At 25.0% G+C, this 19,328-nt stretch overlaps 1 protein-coding gene across 3 annotated transcripts in view; it reads right to left on the bottom strand.

Moving 5' to 3' along the window:
- Positions 1–1,478: 1,478 nt before the first annotated feature.
- The window catches only part of LOC129608762 (arylalkylamine N-acetyltransferase 1-like), a 68,036-nt gene continuing 50,186 nt past the window's right edge, over positions 1,479–19,328 (bottom strand). For 2 of the 3 annotated variants that reach the window (XM_055520482.1, XM_055520464.1), the window contains exons 2-4: positions 5,837–5,977; positions 2,329–2,481; positions 1,479–2,127 (exon numbers count right to left, since the gene is read on the bottom strand). In XM_055520482.1, the coding sequence (XP_055376457.1) occupies positions 1,723–2,127; positions 2,329–2,481; positions 5,837–5,938 (660 nt within the window). In that variant the 5' untranslated portion in view covers positions 5,939–5,977 and the 3' untranslated portion in view covers positions 1,479–1,722. Of the gene's footprint in view, positions 2,128–2,328; positions 2,482–5,836; positions 5,978–13,948; positions 14,267–19,328 lie in introns of those variants that run through there. The other variant, XM_055520473.1, reaches the window with a different exon arrangement.

Genomic DNA, 19,328 nt, shown 5'->3' on the forward strand with positions numbered 1-19,328 from the left:
TTCAATGTAGCACTTTTCCCTTTAGCATGCGAAAATAATGCCTTCTGTGTACTAATATACATTATTAAAATTACTTTCATTCATAAACGAATATATTTCAAAGATTGTTTACATTTAGGATGAGCACTGTATGAAATCTTTGAAACAAAGCAAAAAAAATTTAAAGAAGCGTTAATGCTCGAATGCAAAAGTTAATTGCGTGAGTTAAATAAAATAATTGTATTTTTTAATGTCATGAAATTTGCCGTTAGCTTTCAGTGTTTATAGAAATTTGAAAAAGTTTGGAAATATATGGTGTCGAAAATACAAATTTTACAAATTTTGAAAGGCGACAGAGGCGTGTAAGTGGAAAAATTTCTTCAAACGAAATGTAAGAAGAAATGAATAAATTTCTAAAAGGTGCTTAAATTTCAGACTCCTACAAACTGAGATGTAAAAGAAAAACGATATCAAAATTTGGAAAAAACAGATAAATAACGGTACAATACAACGGTAAATTTTAACAGCCATTTTTTTTAGGTTTAATTATTTGAAAAATGCTTATAGTTTCGCAGCAATTAGTAGTTAAAAATTTGCCTTTTTAGGGTTTCGGGGGGGCTATATCGAAAAGTTATCCGGCTAACGAAACTATTTCTACGATTGCATATATTTAGGATGAACGATTTAGGCAGTCTTTGAAATAAAGCAAAAATTAATATAAAAAGGGGTTAACATAATGCTTTTAAGGGTTAATTGCGTTAATTGTGAAAAATAATTATATTTTGTAATGTCATGGATTTTAGCATTAACTTTTTGCGTTTATAGTTGCGTTAACGGTTGCGGTTTCGGAAATATAAGGCGTCAAAAATTCAAATTTTACAAATTTCAAGAGACGATAACTTGAGAGGGGGTGGAGATGGAGAAAAATTTGTTCTAACGAAATAAAGTAATTATTAGTGTCTAAAAGCTGCTTAAATTTTGGGCTCCTAGAGCCTGGAGTCTAGAAGAAAAACGTCTTCAAAAATTTGGAAAAAACGGGTTTTTGGTAACGGTAAATTTGAACGGCCATTTTGTTCTTTTAAAGTTTGATTTTAGTATGCCACGATAGGAGAAGCAAGCCATTGTCTTTCTACGTTTGAAAAATTTGAAAAATGCTTGTGGTTTCACTGCAATAAAGAGTTAAAAAATGGCATTGGTATTTACTTCGTTCATAAATATTCAGTGTTAGGCTACTTTTTTTCTTTAGAATTGAATTTCACATTTTTAAGGATAAAACTTCATTTTTAACCAAATGAAAACTGTGGCCCCTTGTTGGTTTTTATTTTACGGCATTCTTAATTATAGTCTTCGTTTTCATCAGGGAGAAGAACGGTAGATGCTTAAAATACAGGTGAATAAAAAAACAACATTTTTTTTTTTAATTTAAAATACTTAAACATAAAACAATCCTTTTATTTTTAAAAATTTGTATAATAAAAAAAAATTTATACAATTTTTTTTTAACATTATCAAACAAAGTCTCAGTTATAAAATAAATTTTATATGCACATTATGTATGTATGTATTAAAAATAATAATTTTGTATAATATTTTTATTAAAAAACAAAAAAAAACAACAAAACTATATGTCATACAATTAATACATATTATTAATTAAAATGTGTATAATAGAATATTTATACAAGTATGTGTGTATATAAGTATATAGACATATACATAATTTTATATATATAATTTAATAAATTAAACTTCTTTTACTAAAATTCTACAACTCTTATGTGGTGGTTCCGGTTTTAATACTACTTCTCCATTTATTAAAAAATCATTATAATCAAGACTGTAAACTTCATGGAAACCTAATTTTTCCATAACTCTTGCCGAAAAATGACTTGAACACATTACATGCATTACAGGAATATTATTTTGTTTTAAATAATCCAAAGTTGCCTCAGTTAATTGTCCAGCAATTCCACAACCTCGGTATTCATCATCAACAGATACAATTTTACCATCTAATATTGTATCTGCATTTGGATATAAATCAAATATATTAAATTTAGAATCAATATAATCCATTAGTGACATAATAATTTTGAATTTTTTGTGCGCACATTTTTCAGCTAAACTGATTGGTTCTGCATTTGGATCCTATAAGTAGAAGAAATATATATTTATTATTTGATTTGGAAAAGAAATGCAATATGAGGTGTGTATATGATAAAATTCATTAAACGCAAATCCTACAACTATAGACGCATTTATTTATTTAGTTTTTGGATTTTTAAGCTACATATTTCATGAATTTGATCTATATCTGATTGGAATTTTTTTAAATTAAAAAATACTTACAGGTTTCTTTAAAATTCCATTGAGAAAGACTCCAATTATTTTACCATTAGTATTCACAGCTTTAAAGGAACATTTATCAGGTATACATTTTAAGGAATATTCTTCCAACTCTTTGCATTCACCTAAATCAATTGCTTTATTTAAAGGTTCATCCTGCATAAATTAAAAAAAAAATCAAATTAATAACGCATAAGTACGTACGTGAAAATTTATTGAAATAAAAAAATTGTTTTTTTATAAAATTATTGTTAAAGCAAAAGAATTTGTACTTAAATGAGGCAATTGTTCTTAGATAAGGTTACTAGGCACGGTTTCTTATATGCGATTTCACAAAATTACCTTCCAATTCAAAAATTGAAAATTTTATAATTAAAATACAAATTGTTTTTGTGTTCTATTCAGTGTCGGATCTACCACACAACAAAGAAAGCACTTAATGCTCTGAAAAATAGGGGCGCCAATGAAATTTTAAAAACAAACTTAATTTTAAATTTTTTCAAATTTTTTTCTATTCCTCCAATTCTATGACTTATCTCGCATTCAGTATCATAACAGTTCCAAGAAAGTGATTTATTGTGCTCAATGTGCAATGTTTATTCCATAATGTTTATTGTTTTGAAGGGGCACGCACTTTTTGGAAACCGTGTAGAGCGCCCAATAAGTTAGAATTGTACCTGGCTCTATTTTCTACATTTATCAAAAGTATAATCTATGACATGTTTAACTAAATATAATTATTCTCTACATTTAATTGTTAAAATTGGCATGACAATGCATCATAAATGTCATGTTGTCAATATGTTTCAAAAGTGTTATAATTTGAATTCAGTTCTGTGATAAGTACAATTTTCTAAAACTCCGAATTATTTCGAATATTTTTGTTGAAGGTCAATTAAAATCAGCAGTATTCTAAATACTTTTTTTTATGCAATTAATTCTGAACTAAAATTGTTTTTTTACTCAAATTTGAACAAGTACTAAACCAGAACTAATTAAATTTTTTTTTTCAGAATGACGTAAAAATCTACAATAACAATATATATACATATATATATACCTACAATAATAATTTTTGACAACTCTTGAATAATAAATATTTTTATTATTACTTGAGATAAGGTGTGTTCCTCTTTGCGGTTGCAATTATCGTGAATTCATTAAAAGTTTAAAAGCGGTTGCGGTCACATATTTAATTAATTGTAAATTTTTAAAAATAAGAATTCAGGTTGTCAAATAAGATTAAATTTATTGCATAGTAAGAATATTTCGTTTCAGTTACACTTAATTTTTCGTTATCACTCACGGGAACATATACTTTAGCCAAAGTTTACTGCAATATAGTAAAGCTCTAAAATCTATTTCAAAAATTTTATGTTTTTCCATGAATTTAGGTTTGATATTTCTTTATCTTCGAAATGTCGTCATAATATGTTTTGCACTTACTTTTTATCTTCCCTTAAGCAATATTGGAAATGGATAGTCATACGTTAATTAAACCACGTCAAAATTTAAAGAACGTTAAAATTTATTTCTGAAGGTGCTCAGATACATTGTATGTCAAAATTATATGTGTATTTCACACATTTAATTGAATTAATTTTCATTTTTAAATTATCGAAAAACCGAAAATGGATTAATTTATTTACTAAGAATTGTTGGCATATTAAAAAATTTTTAATTTGTACATAAATTTCTTATAGTATTTGTAAATATCGATGAAAAAAAAATTATAATTTTTACGGCTAAGAAACAAAGACATACGTTAAATATGCAAAATTTAGTTAAAAAGCTGCCATTATAAAATTATAAGGTAAACATAAAAAGGTTATATAACATTTTTATAATAATGTCATGAACTATGGTATAACAGTTTAAGAAATTCAAAGTAAGGATAATTAATACCAATTTGTTGTACTCACTACTAATTAATACTAATTACTAAAACACAAATTAATCAAAATGCGGTAATGTTACGCGATTTATCAAAATAATTGTTGTACTTTTACTAATTAAAATAATTTACTTGTCAAAATTTTATTAATTAAAAAATTTATAATTAGATAACTAAATTAATTATTAATTCAATCCTTTAAAATTTTTTATTAATATCAAACCTAAATTGTAGGTTAATTAATTGATTCGTAAAATGTCATCATTTTTCTATGTTATTTTTTAAAAATTCTTCAGAGCATATACGAGTTCGTAGCTCACCAGCAGATAAATCCAACGTGTTTACTAATTTAAAAAAAACATTTAAAATTGGAATAGACTATACCATATGTTGGCTTTTTTCTTCTTTCGTATAGATAATATTTTACTGTTACTTAGTTACAGAGCTCTAAAAATAATTTATATTAATAAAATTAATTAAATTTTAGTGCCATTTTTTTTAATCTTGTTTTTAACTTTTAATCAAGTAAGTTTTCTAAAGCAAAAGTACATCCCTGGCCAAATTCTTCTGTACAATTTCTGTACTACTTTCTCATTGAAAATTTCACATTCTCATTGAATCAATTGAGCAATTAAAACTGTCTGAATAAGTCATCTGACAAAATTTTCAAGAAAATCTTTAACTTGTTTGTGATTCTGGCAAAACAAAATCACTCAAACTAAAAAATATACGGTCGAATAAATTGATATGTAATTACATATTATGCTTTAAACCACCAAAAACAAAAAAAAAAATAATTGAAATAATTACGGCTATTTTAGGATTCACAATGCGGTATCAGATAGCAGAATTATGCCAATACATGCCAATGTTAAAGAAAAAACATTTTTTATCTTTATCTTTTTTGCTATCATAATTTGACATTGTTCTTTTAATAGTTTTAACCGTAATATGAAAAACAAAAGTTTTTTTATGAACTCGCTTTATATTTCCTTTTTCTTATATACAATTTTCGTTTAAATCTAGACCCAGAGTCTACATTTAATAAGAAGTTTTTTATAAACAATTCTATATTATTAATATAAATAAATGTGAAACTCTGTATACAGGATGATTCAGAAAGGTATACAACAACATATACCATTGGTTAGAGGGTCGAAAATGGATAAAACCTTTGCTCTGGAGTCGAAAAAGACGAAAAAAAATTTCGAACGAAATTGCCTGGTAAAAAGAGACTGAAAAAATAAAAAAAGGGAAAATTTTTATTTTTGGTAAAGTTCGAATGATTGGTATTCCGAAAGTACACAAAATACACAATAAAGTGAGGTGTTTATTTTAAGCCCTTCACTAGACCTTTCAGAAACTGTTTGTTTGAAGCCCCTATCTTTTTCGGAACGCAAGTTATAATCAAAAAAGCTTAGATAACTAGAAATTTCGTGAAAATTCGTTAAAACCCCTGTATCTCGAAAACCCTTAAGATTTCGCACCTAATTCGGAACAAAAGTTTTACCCATTTTCAACCCTCTAACCAATGGTATATGTTGTTGTATATCTTTCTGAATCACCCTGTATATAAAAGAATTAATAACATTCCCTTTTATTACAATATAAAATTACCTTGAAAAAGAATTTCTTTAAAAGTGCAATAACTTCAACAGCATCCTTTTCAGTCACACGTTCTATAATTATTCTTTCAGTGACCTTCGGCTTCTTTTCCATTGCTTGTGATAGCCTTGAAATCGAATGTAACTCCGAGATCTGTTATAAAATATAAATATATACATATATATAGATTAATATTATATCTATATGTATAGAAGTAAAATTAAAAAAACTAGAGTAGTTATACAAAACATAACAAAAGATGATTATAGATGATTAAAGTTGAGTTGATTGTTCTTTCAAGTAGAATTTGTCATTAATTTCTTTATGAATCGAGCTTTTTTTTGTAAATTTAACAGAAAACACCTGGGGGTTTGATTTCTCTTTTTTTTTTGCAATATACATTTGATTTATTAAAGTGTATTTTTTTTTTCTTTAGAAGGTTAAATATAGATCAAATTATATCGTTATTTACAACTTAACAAAGTCAAATACTTGATATTTTTTGCTGTTTTTAGAATTTCTCCATATACAAGTAGATAATAAAGTTTTTAAGATTAAATTTATGCTAAAAGTTATAATAAACATATGAATGTTTGAGAGTATTGCTGTAGCTTAAAATTTTTTTGGTTTTACACTTAATTATTGTCCTATACACGCGCTAATTTTGATGTCGTCCATAAGGACCGGGACAAGACAAATAAAAATAAAAGCCGAAAAGGTTCTGTTAAAAGATATATTGTACTTTTTATTACCAAAAATTACTCAAATAAATTAAATACCTAGCCTTTTGAATACTAATAATAAATTTTATTTTGTAAAGTACGCTCAGTGACTTGAAAATTTGTTAAACAATTTAATTTCATTGAGCTATTCGGAAATGCAAAAATTTTTGCCGCCAAAACAAAAAAATAAAAATTATATCAATTTTAAAGATTTGCTCATGGGGCCTGTAAAAGTACCTAAGGGTTAATGTAAGGGAAATGTTCCTTAGAATTTAAATGGAAGAAATTTTTATAATAGTTTTTAATTTTAATAGTAGTTTACTATTATTCAGAATATCCAGGGAAAAATGGAAACAAATATATATACAAAATGAAAACGCATTTTATACTAAAATACAATAGACCTATTCCACGAAATTTTTCAAAATTTCAGTAATTTAATAAAAACTTTTATATTCAACAATATTTTCGAGTATTTTTACTACGCCTTGAATAAATTTTTTAAAATAATTATTTGATTGTAAATATTTGTATATAATGTTAATTAATTTTAAATCACAATTTTAATAATGTTATAATCGTGTATAATTAAATTCAAATTGATCATTATAACTAATTTTAATTTCAAATTATACAAATTAATATTTGAATTGCGTGAACGCATTAGCTAGGCATAATTTAATGTCGCTTAAATAAAGTAATTTTAATATTATTAATCTATTTTTAATAAATTATCTATGAAAATCCGAGATGAACGTATAGGAAATAAGAGTACCTTAATAATTTCACATTTCATTCTGAAATTTTTAGAAGCTTAAAATATTAATTATTATAATATCCTGTTATTCACAAAATCATTAAACGAATATTAACAGTAAAACGTATATTTTCATTATATAATGAACTGTATAAATAGAACCCGGATAATTGAAAAACTAAAAATCAACAAATTTATTGCAGTTAAGCGGCTTTCGCACAATAATATGCAATAATTAACAGTAAAGCCCGGATGATTGCAAAATTTTTGTCATTAAGCGTGTCACCTCTGATTGTAATAAAACTGTGTTTAACAAATAGGGCTTTTTATCTTATGTTCACTACACAATTAAAAATTTTAAAAGCAAATTTTATTCACATTTTTAATTCAATATTTGAAGACAAATTTATAGTTGACAGAGATTTGAAAAGAAATATAAGAAAGTGTGAAATATTGTTGATTGCTATGGTAAATATTTTGGGCTTTAAAACTATAATTTTAGATTTGATGGTTTCAAATGTCCAATATTTCATTGTGAAACAGATAATTCTTATTTCGGTTTTGTTCTGCAATTAACCGGTTCTTGTTGTATACTAAAGTATACCTTACAATTAGAAGGGGTTTTTTTCATCAGGGTTTAACAGTTAATAGCCATTTTTATAAAATTATCTAGATTACCACATTCAAAATAAAATCGAAGACCTTGTATAATTTTACAAAATTTTTCCACAAGTTTAATGTATTTAAATATTTTATCAAAATAATTTTTCTTATAACCATATAATTAAATAATAATCACTTAATTCTAAAACAAGTGAAATTGTAAATTAATACCTACGTTTATTATATCATTAGTCAGAACACTTTAAATTTATATATGCGTATATTTATACATTATATACAACTTTTAATTTTTCTAAAATAAATACCGCAAAACACTTTAAATATATTTATATGAAAGCTTATTTGTAGCTATTCAATTATGAGCCTCACATCACATTTTTGTTCTGCATTCAAAAATGTTATAAAATTATAAATATTAAATTTTACAATAATACTTTGGCTACATTCCAATAAATAGTTAGTCGATCCTATAAAAAAAAAACTTAATTGTTTTATAAATTGAAATATATTAATTGAACGAGTATATTATGTAGATATTGTTTATCTAGTACATAAAATAATAAATATTATGTAAATATAGTAGGCTTAATGAAAATGCACAACTAAACAATATTATTAATCATTCGAAATTGAATAGCAGTTAAACGTCTCAAAATTAGGCACATATTTGTCAACACTATGAAAAAAGACAATAATATTATAAATAATTTCATGAAGAAAAATTTCTATTTGTTATTTAACTTTACTTCAATCATAAACTAAATACCAAAGGTTCTAATATAAAGTAGAATAATGTACAACTAATTTCCAAAAAAGAAAAATTTAATATCAATCTTTTAGTTTTATAAAGCCAGCTTGTCTTAGGATCCTATTATTCGCTTAAAATTTTTGCAAATTTTCCAATCATAGTACGAAAAATTTATATTCGCCAAAAATGTCATTCGCTTTGTCGATCATGTTAAGGTCGACAATTACCTGTTACATGTATTGTTGATAGCATACGTCAAATAATTTTAGTAACATTTTACGTGCTATACTCCGTAAAACCAACGGCAACAAAGCTTTGTTTCCTTGTTCGTCGTTTTCTATTTCTCTATTGTATGGGAAAATTCTGCGAACATGTAAATCATGTTCAGGAAGCCATCACGAAAACTATCGACATTCTCTGAAAACGAGTGGACAAGAAAACTCAGATCAAGGGTAAACTTGCAAAGATACTTTCTAAAATAGAATTGGTTGTGTTAAAACGCTGACCAAAACTTAAGACAAAAACGAACGAATCAACACCTCAAAAGAAATTCCAAAGATTAATTTAAAATAAAACCCAGTAAGTCAGCTGCCAGTACAAAACTAAGAAAACCAATTCTCAGGCCTTCCAAATTCAGGTTCCGCGAAAATTATAAACCCAAAATAAATGTAAATAACGTAATATGTGTTAACATTTTTGGTATATTAGTAATTTTGTCTTTACTTACTTATTATGTATATATTAATATGTTTTCCTCACATTTTCCACATTTCTTCAACGAAAATATTTTTTTAAGATTCACTGATAAAATGTAATTATAGTAATTTACAACTTTAACTGACAAAACTATCAACGGAAAACATCATAATTTTTCCGGCCTTAAAAATCTTCCTTTAAAATAGCAAAAATATTTCTTATACAAAATTTATTCATATATGTATGTATGTATATTTACATACATAAATTTATATATATATATGAAAATACAATTTATCGTGCGTTTTATTAAAACGTTATTTAACAGTAATTAATCTAACGTAACTAATCTCAAAATAATGTTCTTGTTGTAATCAGTTCTCTAAAATTAAATTAAACGTGAGCATATTAATTAAAGAAGCTACTAAAATTTCAATGAGAAATTTACTGTGTACATTTATTTGAAATTTCACGAGGCTTCTGCTAAACATTGTATGTATAATAAAATATTGAAGATATTATATTAAAAGATAATTTTTATTAAAACAAATAATCATGAAATTTATGTAGTTTGTAAATAAAATAAATATTTAAAATTCAAATCAGTTTTGATTTATTTTGTGATTATATAATTTCTTTAATATTTCCAAACTATTAATATGAATTTAAGTGTTTTAATTCAAAACACGTCATAACTTACGTAATTGGCGATATTTATTTTTTCAAAGTCATATATTCAAAATGAATTTTTTAATTTACTTCACGTTTTAGAACCTTTCAAGTAACTCTGAGCTTCTTTCCAATAAATTTTTTAATTTAAAATACGGTTTTTATAAAAAAATTTCTAATATTACCCCCCACTGGTAAGTTTAAACCATGCAAAATATTTAAATATCTTATTAGAATTTATTAAACCAAATCCGAATTTGATCAATTCTTTGCTAGTTGTACCACAGGCACAAACTGACAAAACATGATCTGCAATTTCCTAGAAAAATTATTCCTAGATCTGCAATTTTTTTTTTTGTGATCACGAAAAACTCTATAATCGCTCTTTTAGGCAAATACCCTTTTACTACTATGCTATTCAGCAATTAACATTTATAGCCTCAAATATGTTATAATAGTGATGTTAAACTTAAGTGTTATACTAATTTTTTTTCAACAAATAAATTTTAATTGCAAATTTTGATGGAAACAATGGAATAATGTACCGAACTCATTATACACTTCGTTCATTTTAAATTTTCTTTTATAGTCATTCAAATTAAATATAGTAAAATGTACATAAATTTGTATTTCATATTTATACATACATATTTGTGTGAATGGATACATGATATACATTCTTATATGTCCATATGAATGATTATAACAGTCATGAGTAAATATTATGGCTCTTATCTATCATAATAAATATACCGCTAATTTATGGTAGAAATTTGAGTTAAAAATCTAAAATTTTATGACATTTTTAATTAATACTCGTAACATAACAAAAGAGAGTCCATTAACACTATAAATGTGATTGTAATAATGCCATAATCGAATAACACAAAAAAAAGCAAACCATAATATTTGGTAAAAATATTCATTTCGTTAAGAATTATTTCTTAGGTATCATAATTCATATTTTAATAGGATATACATAATATGTACATCATTTGACACCCATGTCGACCATAGTTTTCTTATACCTTTATTTATAAATTACATCGAATAAAGTTTGACACGATAACTGTAACTTGAATATTTTTTGACATGACGATATACATTCTCTATTATCACAAAAATTCGAATTAATTTTTTTTTTAAATTATGGCGATATTACTTAAATATAACTGTTGTTCCCTACTATACAATATTTACGTCTAAATAATTAAAAAACTCAATGCACTATTAAAATTAAATATTTTAATTCAAAATAATTTAATAGCTCCTCGAATCAATTAACTCAATTACATCGAAATAAACAGAAAAGCAGAACGATTTTCACGATTATAATTAATATGTAAAAATTCGTTAAGTTTATTTAAAATTACTTTTTGAGTAATCATATAATGATACATGACTGATAAGTATATTCTCAGTAATTACATAAATTATCTCTCAGTGTCATAAACGGAATTGAGAATTAATAATAACCTACGAGTTAACTGTTATAAATATAGAGAAATGCCGGTACATTTTTATTATATACATATAAATACTGTGTTTACGTATACGTATGCATGAATATTTTAACGGAATTGATTTAAACAAAGTAACAAAAATTGTTTTAATATAAAATATAGAAATATACAAAATTATTTATACATGTATACTGTATATAAGAATACAAAAATAAATTAAAACAAGTAAAAAAGTTTCAGTTGGTATAAACCGACCGAATTATACCCTGCACTTAGAATTAGCTCTCATTGTTGTATACCAAGTATTCGAACCTGACAAACCACTCTATAGAAATTGCATGGATATGTTTGACTTATAATTCGCCACACAACTACCAAGTTTTATGAATCTGACTTGATTATTTTTCCAAATATTTAAAAATCAGTGCAGCCATTCCATTAAAAGTTTCAGAACATTTGTAGAGTGTCATTGGACACATCTTTGCAAAATTTGATATTGATATCCTAAGTAGTTTTTGAAATATTTATAAAAACCTCTTTAAGTTTTATGGCAGCTAACCGATTACAATTTTGCACAAAGGCCGTCGTTTGCATAAAAGAAACATTTTGTGAAAATTTGGTGTCGATTGCATTATTCGTTTTTGAGTTATCGTCAATCGGACGGACGGATGGTCATGGCCTAAATCAATGCAGAATTCTACGCTGAGCAAGAATATATATATAAATTTTCATACCGCAGATGACTCCTTCAAGTAGTTACAAACTCCATTCCAAAACGAATATACGCTTCGCGAAGGTGCAGGGTATAATTACGTTATATAGGACGTTTTCCTTAAAGGTATTATTGTTATAAATAAAATATTAATAATTTGTTATTATTATCCTTATTTTATTCATCATACCAAAAATTTAATTGAATAAAAAATTTGAAAAAAATATATAAAATAATCAGTAAGTGATAGTTAATACTCGTATATTATATGCTAAAGAGTAGTTGTACTCATCTACAGGCACAATTCGTTTAAATAAAACAAATTGTATACGAAATTAAAAACCACAAACCAAAGACACTGTATAAATCCAAAACCACAGATTCTTTAAAATATATGTGACATTTTCTCACAATCTTCATAAAATTTTTATCCACATAATATACAACAACAATAAAATATTTTGTATACATACATAACATTAATTAAAAATATTACGAATATAGTCATTTAAATTTTAAGGTGATAATAACACGAAAAATAAACATAAATTGTACACACATATGTATATATATGTATAATGTTATGATAATAGGGAAAAAAATTGGTGAATAACATTAACGCATATTAATTTTAGTGACATCTTTTTTTTTTTTGTTACTTCTACATACATTTTTTATTCGAAACATGGTTAAGCTAAATTGTATACGATGCAAGCTCGATTTGAAAAAAATTATTGAAAAAATAAAGAAGTCATATTATAAAATTTAATATTATACGCTAGAAAGCTATTTCCTGAAATTTTTATCGAATATTTTTAAAATCATGTTAATTATTTTCGTATCGCTTCATGAATTTTTTGGCAATTTTGTATTTATATGTTATTTAACGTAGATATATGTACATACATAATAATAACTAAGTACATAATTTATATTAATACCAAATCTGAACATACATTTTAATTTTTATTATAAATTCTGGTTCAACTATAATTATGGTTCTTAAAAATATTTTTAACTCATTCCGCATAGATGGAATTTTGAAAACACTAAATGGTTGAAATCATCCATTAAAATTTATTTGCATAGCGTATGAGAATTTTTGATTTAACTTTTATACTTGAATACTATGTAATTTAATACATGTATAATAATTATAATAAATTAATTAACAAAATTTAATTAGGTGCTATAGAATTTTAATTTAAACACCTGATTCTTCTTTTTTATTTTATTTAATTAATCCAAACGAAAATTTAGACATAAATTTTGATTGCCTCATACACAGTTACCTATACATATAGTTAAATTAATAAGTTATATAAAAATATTGCGTGTCTGTTAAGGATAATTATAATAATAAATTAAATTTGACCAATCAATATTTTGAAAAGAATCAAAAAAGAGAAGCTTATTTAGAGCAATTATTTTTATCTAGGATTTGTATTTTCGAAATCGTGATTTCTTTTTTTAAAAAAAATAATTTTAATTAAAAATAAAAAGAATTGGGAATATTTTTCTCATTTTAAATTAATTTAAATATAAAATCGCATTTAATCAAATCTTGTTTGATTGTACACTGATTTAGACGCAAGGAATTCAAATATTATATTTCCATTTTTAAACAATCAATTGCATAGGCACAATTTTGTATTTTTGTATTTTCAATTCTATTCGAAAACTCTTATATTTTACCCCAAAATAATTTAAAAATGAATTCACAATAATCTTACCGTTAGCAATGGTGTTTGAAGAAGAAGATTATTTTCGAGATATGAATTTTGATGTTCCATATTTTTAGCGTCTATCATATCCATTTTGCAAAAAGAGAGCTAGCTATTAATTACACGCACAGATATTGAATTTTAAAATTTATTATAATAAAAAAACACTATTGAGATTTATCGAAATTTTAAACTTTTATACAAAAACAATAATTAGCACTTTGTACAATTGAATCCAATTCCTTTTTTCTTTTATATAACAGTTCTTTAATAATATTAAGTTTTAATATTTTTTAAACTTATTGTATTTTTTGCAATTTTTTAAATTTATTTATCAAAAAAAAAATATAGATCCTTTATTGGGAGTAGGTACAATAAAAATTGGGTTGTTATTCACAACTAAGTCAAAGTTAAAATAAAACTTTTCTTTTAGTGGACATTATTTTTTATATAAAAAATATAAAAATTTCAACAATAATATTGCCACCCTGATCATATTTTTTTATACTACCGTTGTTAAGATTTAAGCTATACTAATGCCTTACATTCATTCATACACTTATAATAATACTACAATATAAAAAGCAGAGAGCGAAAAAAATAATAAATAATAAAAAGAAATATAACAGAAACATAACAAAAATATAGACAGGTAAAAGTTGAATTGTTTCCTTCTCACAACAAAACAACAAAAACAAAAAAGTAAATAAATAATAAAATAAAAAAATCAATATAAAAGAATTGTAAACAACAAAACGACCAAAAATAAAACAAAAAAAAACAAAGTATGAAGCTTTGATATTAAAGGTACTTGTACAGCCGCTGGTATATTGATAACTTTATTTTTTTACCGACCGTATTGTGTATACAATAGGTAGGTGATGTGATGGTAACAAATTTTGCATATCGCACTTCTCCATAGTAGGGAAAATTAAGAAAACTATTTTTAGCAATCTGTCGGTCCGTCGGTCCGTCGGTCTGTTGGTTTGTCGGTCTGTGTGTCGGATTGATCAACTTTTGGGATATATCAGGCCTCGGGAACTGCACTTTTTAGCCTGTTTTACATTTTTGAGCATTTTGAAGAAAATATTTAACCAATTTACTTGAAATTTTATATATAAGCTTCACTAGACCGAAAGCGAAACCTCCTAACTTTTGGAAGAAATCAGGCATCAGCAACTGGAAGTTTACTACGGGCCAAATATACATTTTTGTGTCTATAAAGAGAAATAATCAACCGATTTCATTGAAATTTAATATTTTAATTCCTCGTATTAAAACAATGAACATATAAATTTTTTGGAAAGATCAGGACTCGAAAACTAATTTGCGGGCCGATTTTACATTTTTTACAATATCTACGTAACGAATTTATGGAATTTCTTGAAATTTGATATATGAGTTCTAGTTGTTACCGAAACTAACTGGCGAGCATTTCAGGGAATTCGGGTAACACAAAGCGAAATTCTACTAAGAGCCAAATTAACTTTTTTCTAGGTATGTTATCTAAGCTTATAGATAATCTAATGTTCTAAAAATTGGAAATAAGTATTTAACAGACATTTTTATAATATTCTGTAACATTTTCACTTAACTAGACAATACACATTACGGTGGGTTATGTGCTGACCACATCAGATTTTTTTAAGGCTATATTAAGCCGTATAATAATATTTAATAGCAATATTATTCAGCTAAAAAATATATATATAACTAAAACACAACAATAAAATTCTGTTATATATACAGTGTAGACTGTAGAATCGTACTAATAACATTTTCAGAATATTCCATTTTCATATGTTATTTAATTCTCAGTATAACAATTATGTTAAAAATTCTGCAAATTACAACATGAAAAAATGTTATTTCATGTTATTTCATTAAAAGGCTGTGCCTGTTCTTTTATTTTAATTAAACTGTTCGTAAATCAATAACATTATATGATGTTATGTTAAAAAAACAAACAGTTAAATTTAAATTCAAATTATGCACTTAATACAATAAAAAATCCAATAAAAAATTGTTAACACTGTTGTCAGCATATAAATATGGGATGGGATTATGTAATTTTAAAATATGTTATATAATAATAAAAAAACGAAAATCAAATTTTCTAATAAAATAAAATTTCAAATTAAGGTACATAAATTGATTAAGTGGTTACAGTTAACAGTAATATAATACAAAATTTCTATACGTATACAATATTATAAAATTCATTATATATGTGGATATCTGTGATGAGTTAATTAAATTAAAATGATTGGGTTGGGGTATTTAACCTAATATAAAAAGGTTATTATTTTCTTTAACCTTTAATAAATTAAAAATCAATTTTAGAAAATTATATAGAGAAAAAAAGAGAAATTAGAATTTACGAAAAGAGTATTACAATTTCTTTTTTGTTATACACAATATGCATTTATACTCGTATGTGTTATATTTGTTTACAATGCTAAATAATTGCATAATTATTATTATGTTGGAAAATTATGAATAAAACATAGAGATAGAATTATATCGATAAGCGTATAGTACGTAGTATAACATTTTCCGTTATAATAATTTTTTTTTATTTTATTGCTTTTTTTTAAAATGGTATTGAGAACAGGAGCTTTTCTTTTGGACTAAAATAATTTTATTTGTATTTGTTTACATTTATGGAAAATTAAAATTATAATCATTAAAAAAAAACCCATATACAATCGGAAGTGAATGTCAATATTGAGTATATTTTATCAATTAAATGCATGAAAATGTATAAATATTGTAGGCATTTGTTCAAATATGCAATATACAATGTACTCATACATATTTAAATACTAAACTGTATTATTCTCTAAGTGTTCTCTAAAGAAATCTGATTCCTTTAATATTATAATTGAAATTTAATAAAAACATTTATAATAAAGCTCAATATTATACGTAATGTGTACATGTATGTAAGAATAAATATACATACACATGTATTTTAATTTTCTTATACAATGTTCTCATTAAAAGATCTTACTGAATTAATATTTTTAAATAAGAAATAAATTATAATTGAATTTAGTTTTTTAAAATCACATAAAACATTGCAGCTTTGTACATTTTAATTCTCCAGCATTAAATTACTGTTGACCATATTATTATGAAGCATGTATACAAAGTATGACCATTTAGTATATACTTTTCTTTATAGCTGTACGAATGTATATCCGAAGGGTATTATAAACTTGTCTTACCGTTCGTATCACTAAGAAATAATCTTCTGAGACATAGATATAAGTGTATGTTTTTGATAAGCGTCGATTTCTGAGCCGATATAATCATATCTACCCATCTGACCATCCATCCCAACGATTATCAAAATCAAAAATTAACTGAGCTAAGCTCACCAAATATTCACAAATGATTTATTATAGTAAATGGCGAAACCCTATTTAAATTGGATATAATTGAGGGGGTGAATCGGAAAACTGTTCTATACAACTTCAAAAATTATTTGATTATATCTCAGATATTATTAGTGTTTTAATGTCAAATTGCGCACAAGCCAATATATTATTGGAACTGTTATGCTTTATGAAAATTATTTAAATTTTTTGATTCTTTGTGATAGTTGCTCTGTTCATATTTTACGAACTATGTAAATTATTGTGCTGAAATTTTGCATAAAGGATATGGTAATATCTTCATGATTTTCAATAAAAGTCTTTGAGATATTATGTATTTATGTGGCTAAACAAGGTCGTATGAAACAGTATGGCAATTACAATACAAATCTTAAAATCATTCATTCCTACGGATATCACAAAGTTAACATGGTCAACTATACCTGTTCTCATTTTTTTCTAATTTTAATAAATTAAATTAGGAAGGGCTATGAATTTTATAATGTAGAAAGGAGCTTTCATCATAATATTTTATTTCATTTTTGGGTTTTCATAGGAAAATTTTGCAAAAAAAAAAATTAATAAATCAAATTAGTTAAATTAAAAACTTTCCTTTAATTTGACCCTAAGATTTATTAAAAAAAATTTCTTAATTGCCGATATTGTTTTTTTTTTCAATTTCTCATTATTGTGCATTTAAAAATTAAGCAACTTTTTTTTAAAGTTTTCACAAGATTAACTGAAATTAAAATAAAAAAATTTTTTGTCAAATTAAAAATTTAAATTCTCAAAAATTTTCTTATATTATCTTTCTTTTTCTTTTCGTTTATTATAAATTTTTTTTGCAAAATGCATAAATTTCGTAAAGGAATACAAACCCCAAAAAGCTTTTAATATTTCAATTATGCTAATTAGTAATAGCTATAACTTACATTAAATTATTATTGATGCATTAAAATTTAATTAATTTTTATTTTATAAAAATATGGTGTAGTTATTGATTTGAAAAAACCTTATAATGATAATAGACTTTTGAAATTTTGCCCCATGACGTAATTGTTTTAAAATACACAGGATTAAAAAAAGAAGGTCATAGATAGAAAGTTATAAATTGTGGCATTGTGACACACTGATTTTGGGGATAATCCACTTAGGCAGTTCTTTCTCCTATTAGAAGTGTATACTTTTTAATATTAAATATAATCTTATACTAGATTATCAACAACCAGGATACTTGTTGTAATTTTGAAAACTTGTAATTACTTAATATTAATGTTTTTACAGAAAGTTTTTTAATTATTTATATAAATAAATGTTACATTTGAATTGATATTCATTATAGGCATTTTAAAGAATTCCATTAGAAATGTCATTTATTACAATGAAAAGCAATAGTAATTATTATTACAATAAGGTGTTGAACAGAAAAAAGGAACGTTCTTGTCATTAAATCTATGACTTTTCTTTTTTTACCGACCGTATTGCGTAAACAATAGGTAGGTTATGTGATGGCAACAAATTTTGCATATCGAGTTTTCGGTGGGAATGCACTTTTCCATAGTAGGGAAGTGTAAGTAAACTATTTTTAGCAACCTGTCGGTCCGTCGGTCTGTCGGTCTGTCGGTCTGTCGGTCTGTCGGTCTGTCGGTCTGTGTGTGCACGCGTGTATCTCAAGTTCTGCCGAACCGATTTTGATGAAATTTTATATGTAAGTTTATTTCCACCATGGCACGGATTGATCAACTTTTGGGATATATCAGGCCTCGGGAATTGCACTTTTTAGCGGGCCTGTTTTAAATTTTTGAACATTTTGAAGAAAGTATTCAACCGATTTACTTGAAATTTCATATTTAAGCTTTTCTCGACCGTCCGCATTTTACGTTTTTCACCATATCTACGGAACGAATTGATGGAATTTCTTGAAATTTAATATTTGAGTTCTAGTTAACTGGCGAGCATTTCAGGGAATTCGGGTAGCACAAAGCGAAACTCTACTAAGAGCCAAATTT

Source organism: Condylostylus longicornis, unplaced genomic scaffold (assembly GCF_029603195.1).
Source record: "Condylostylus longicornis isolate FDR11 unplaced genomic scaffold, ASM2960319v2 ptg000004l, whole genome shotgun sequence".
NCBI classification, from domain to species: Eukaryota; Metazoa; Arthropoda; class Insecta; order Diptera; family Dolichopodidae; genus Condylostylus; species Condylostylus longicornis.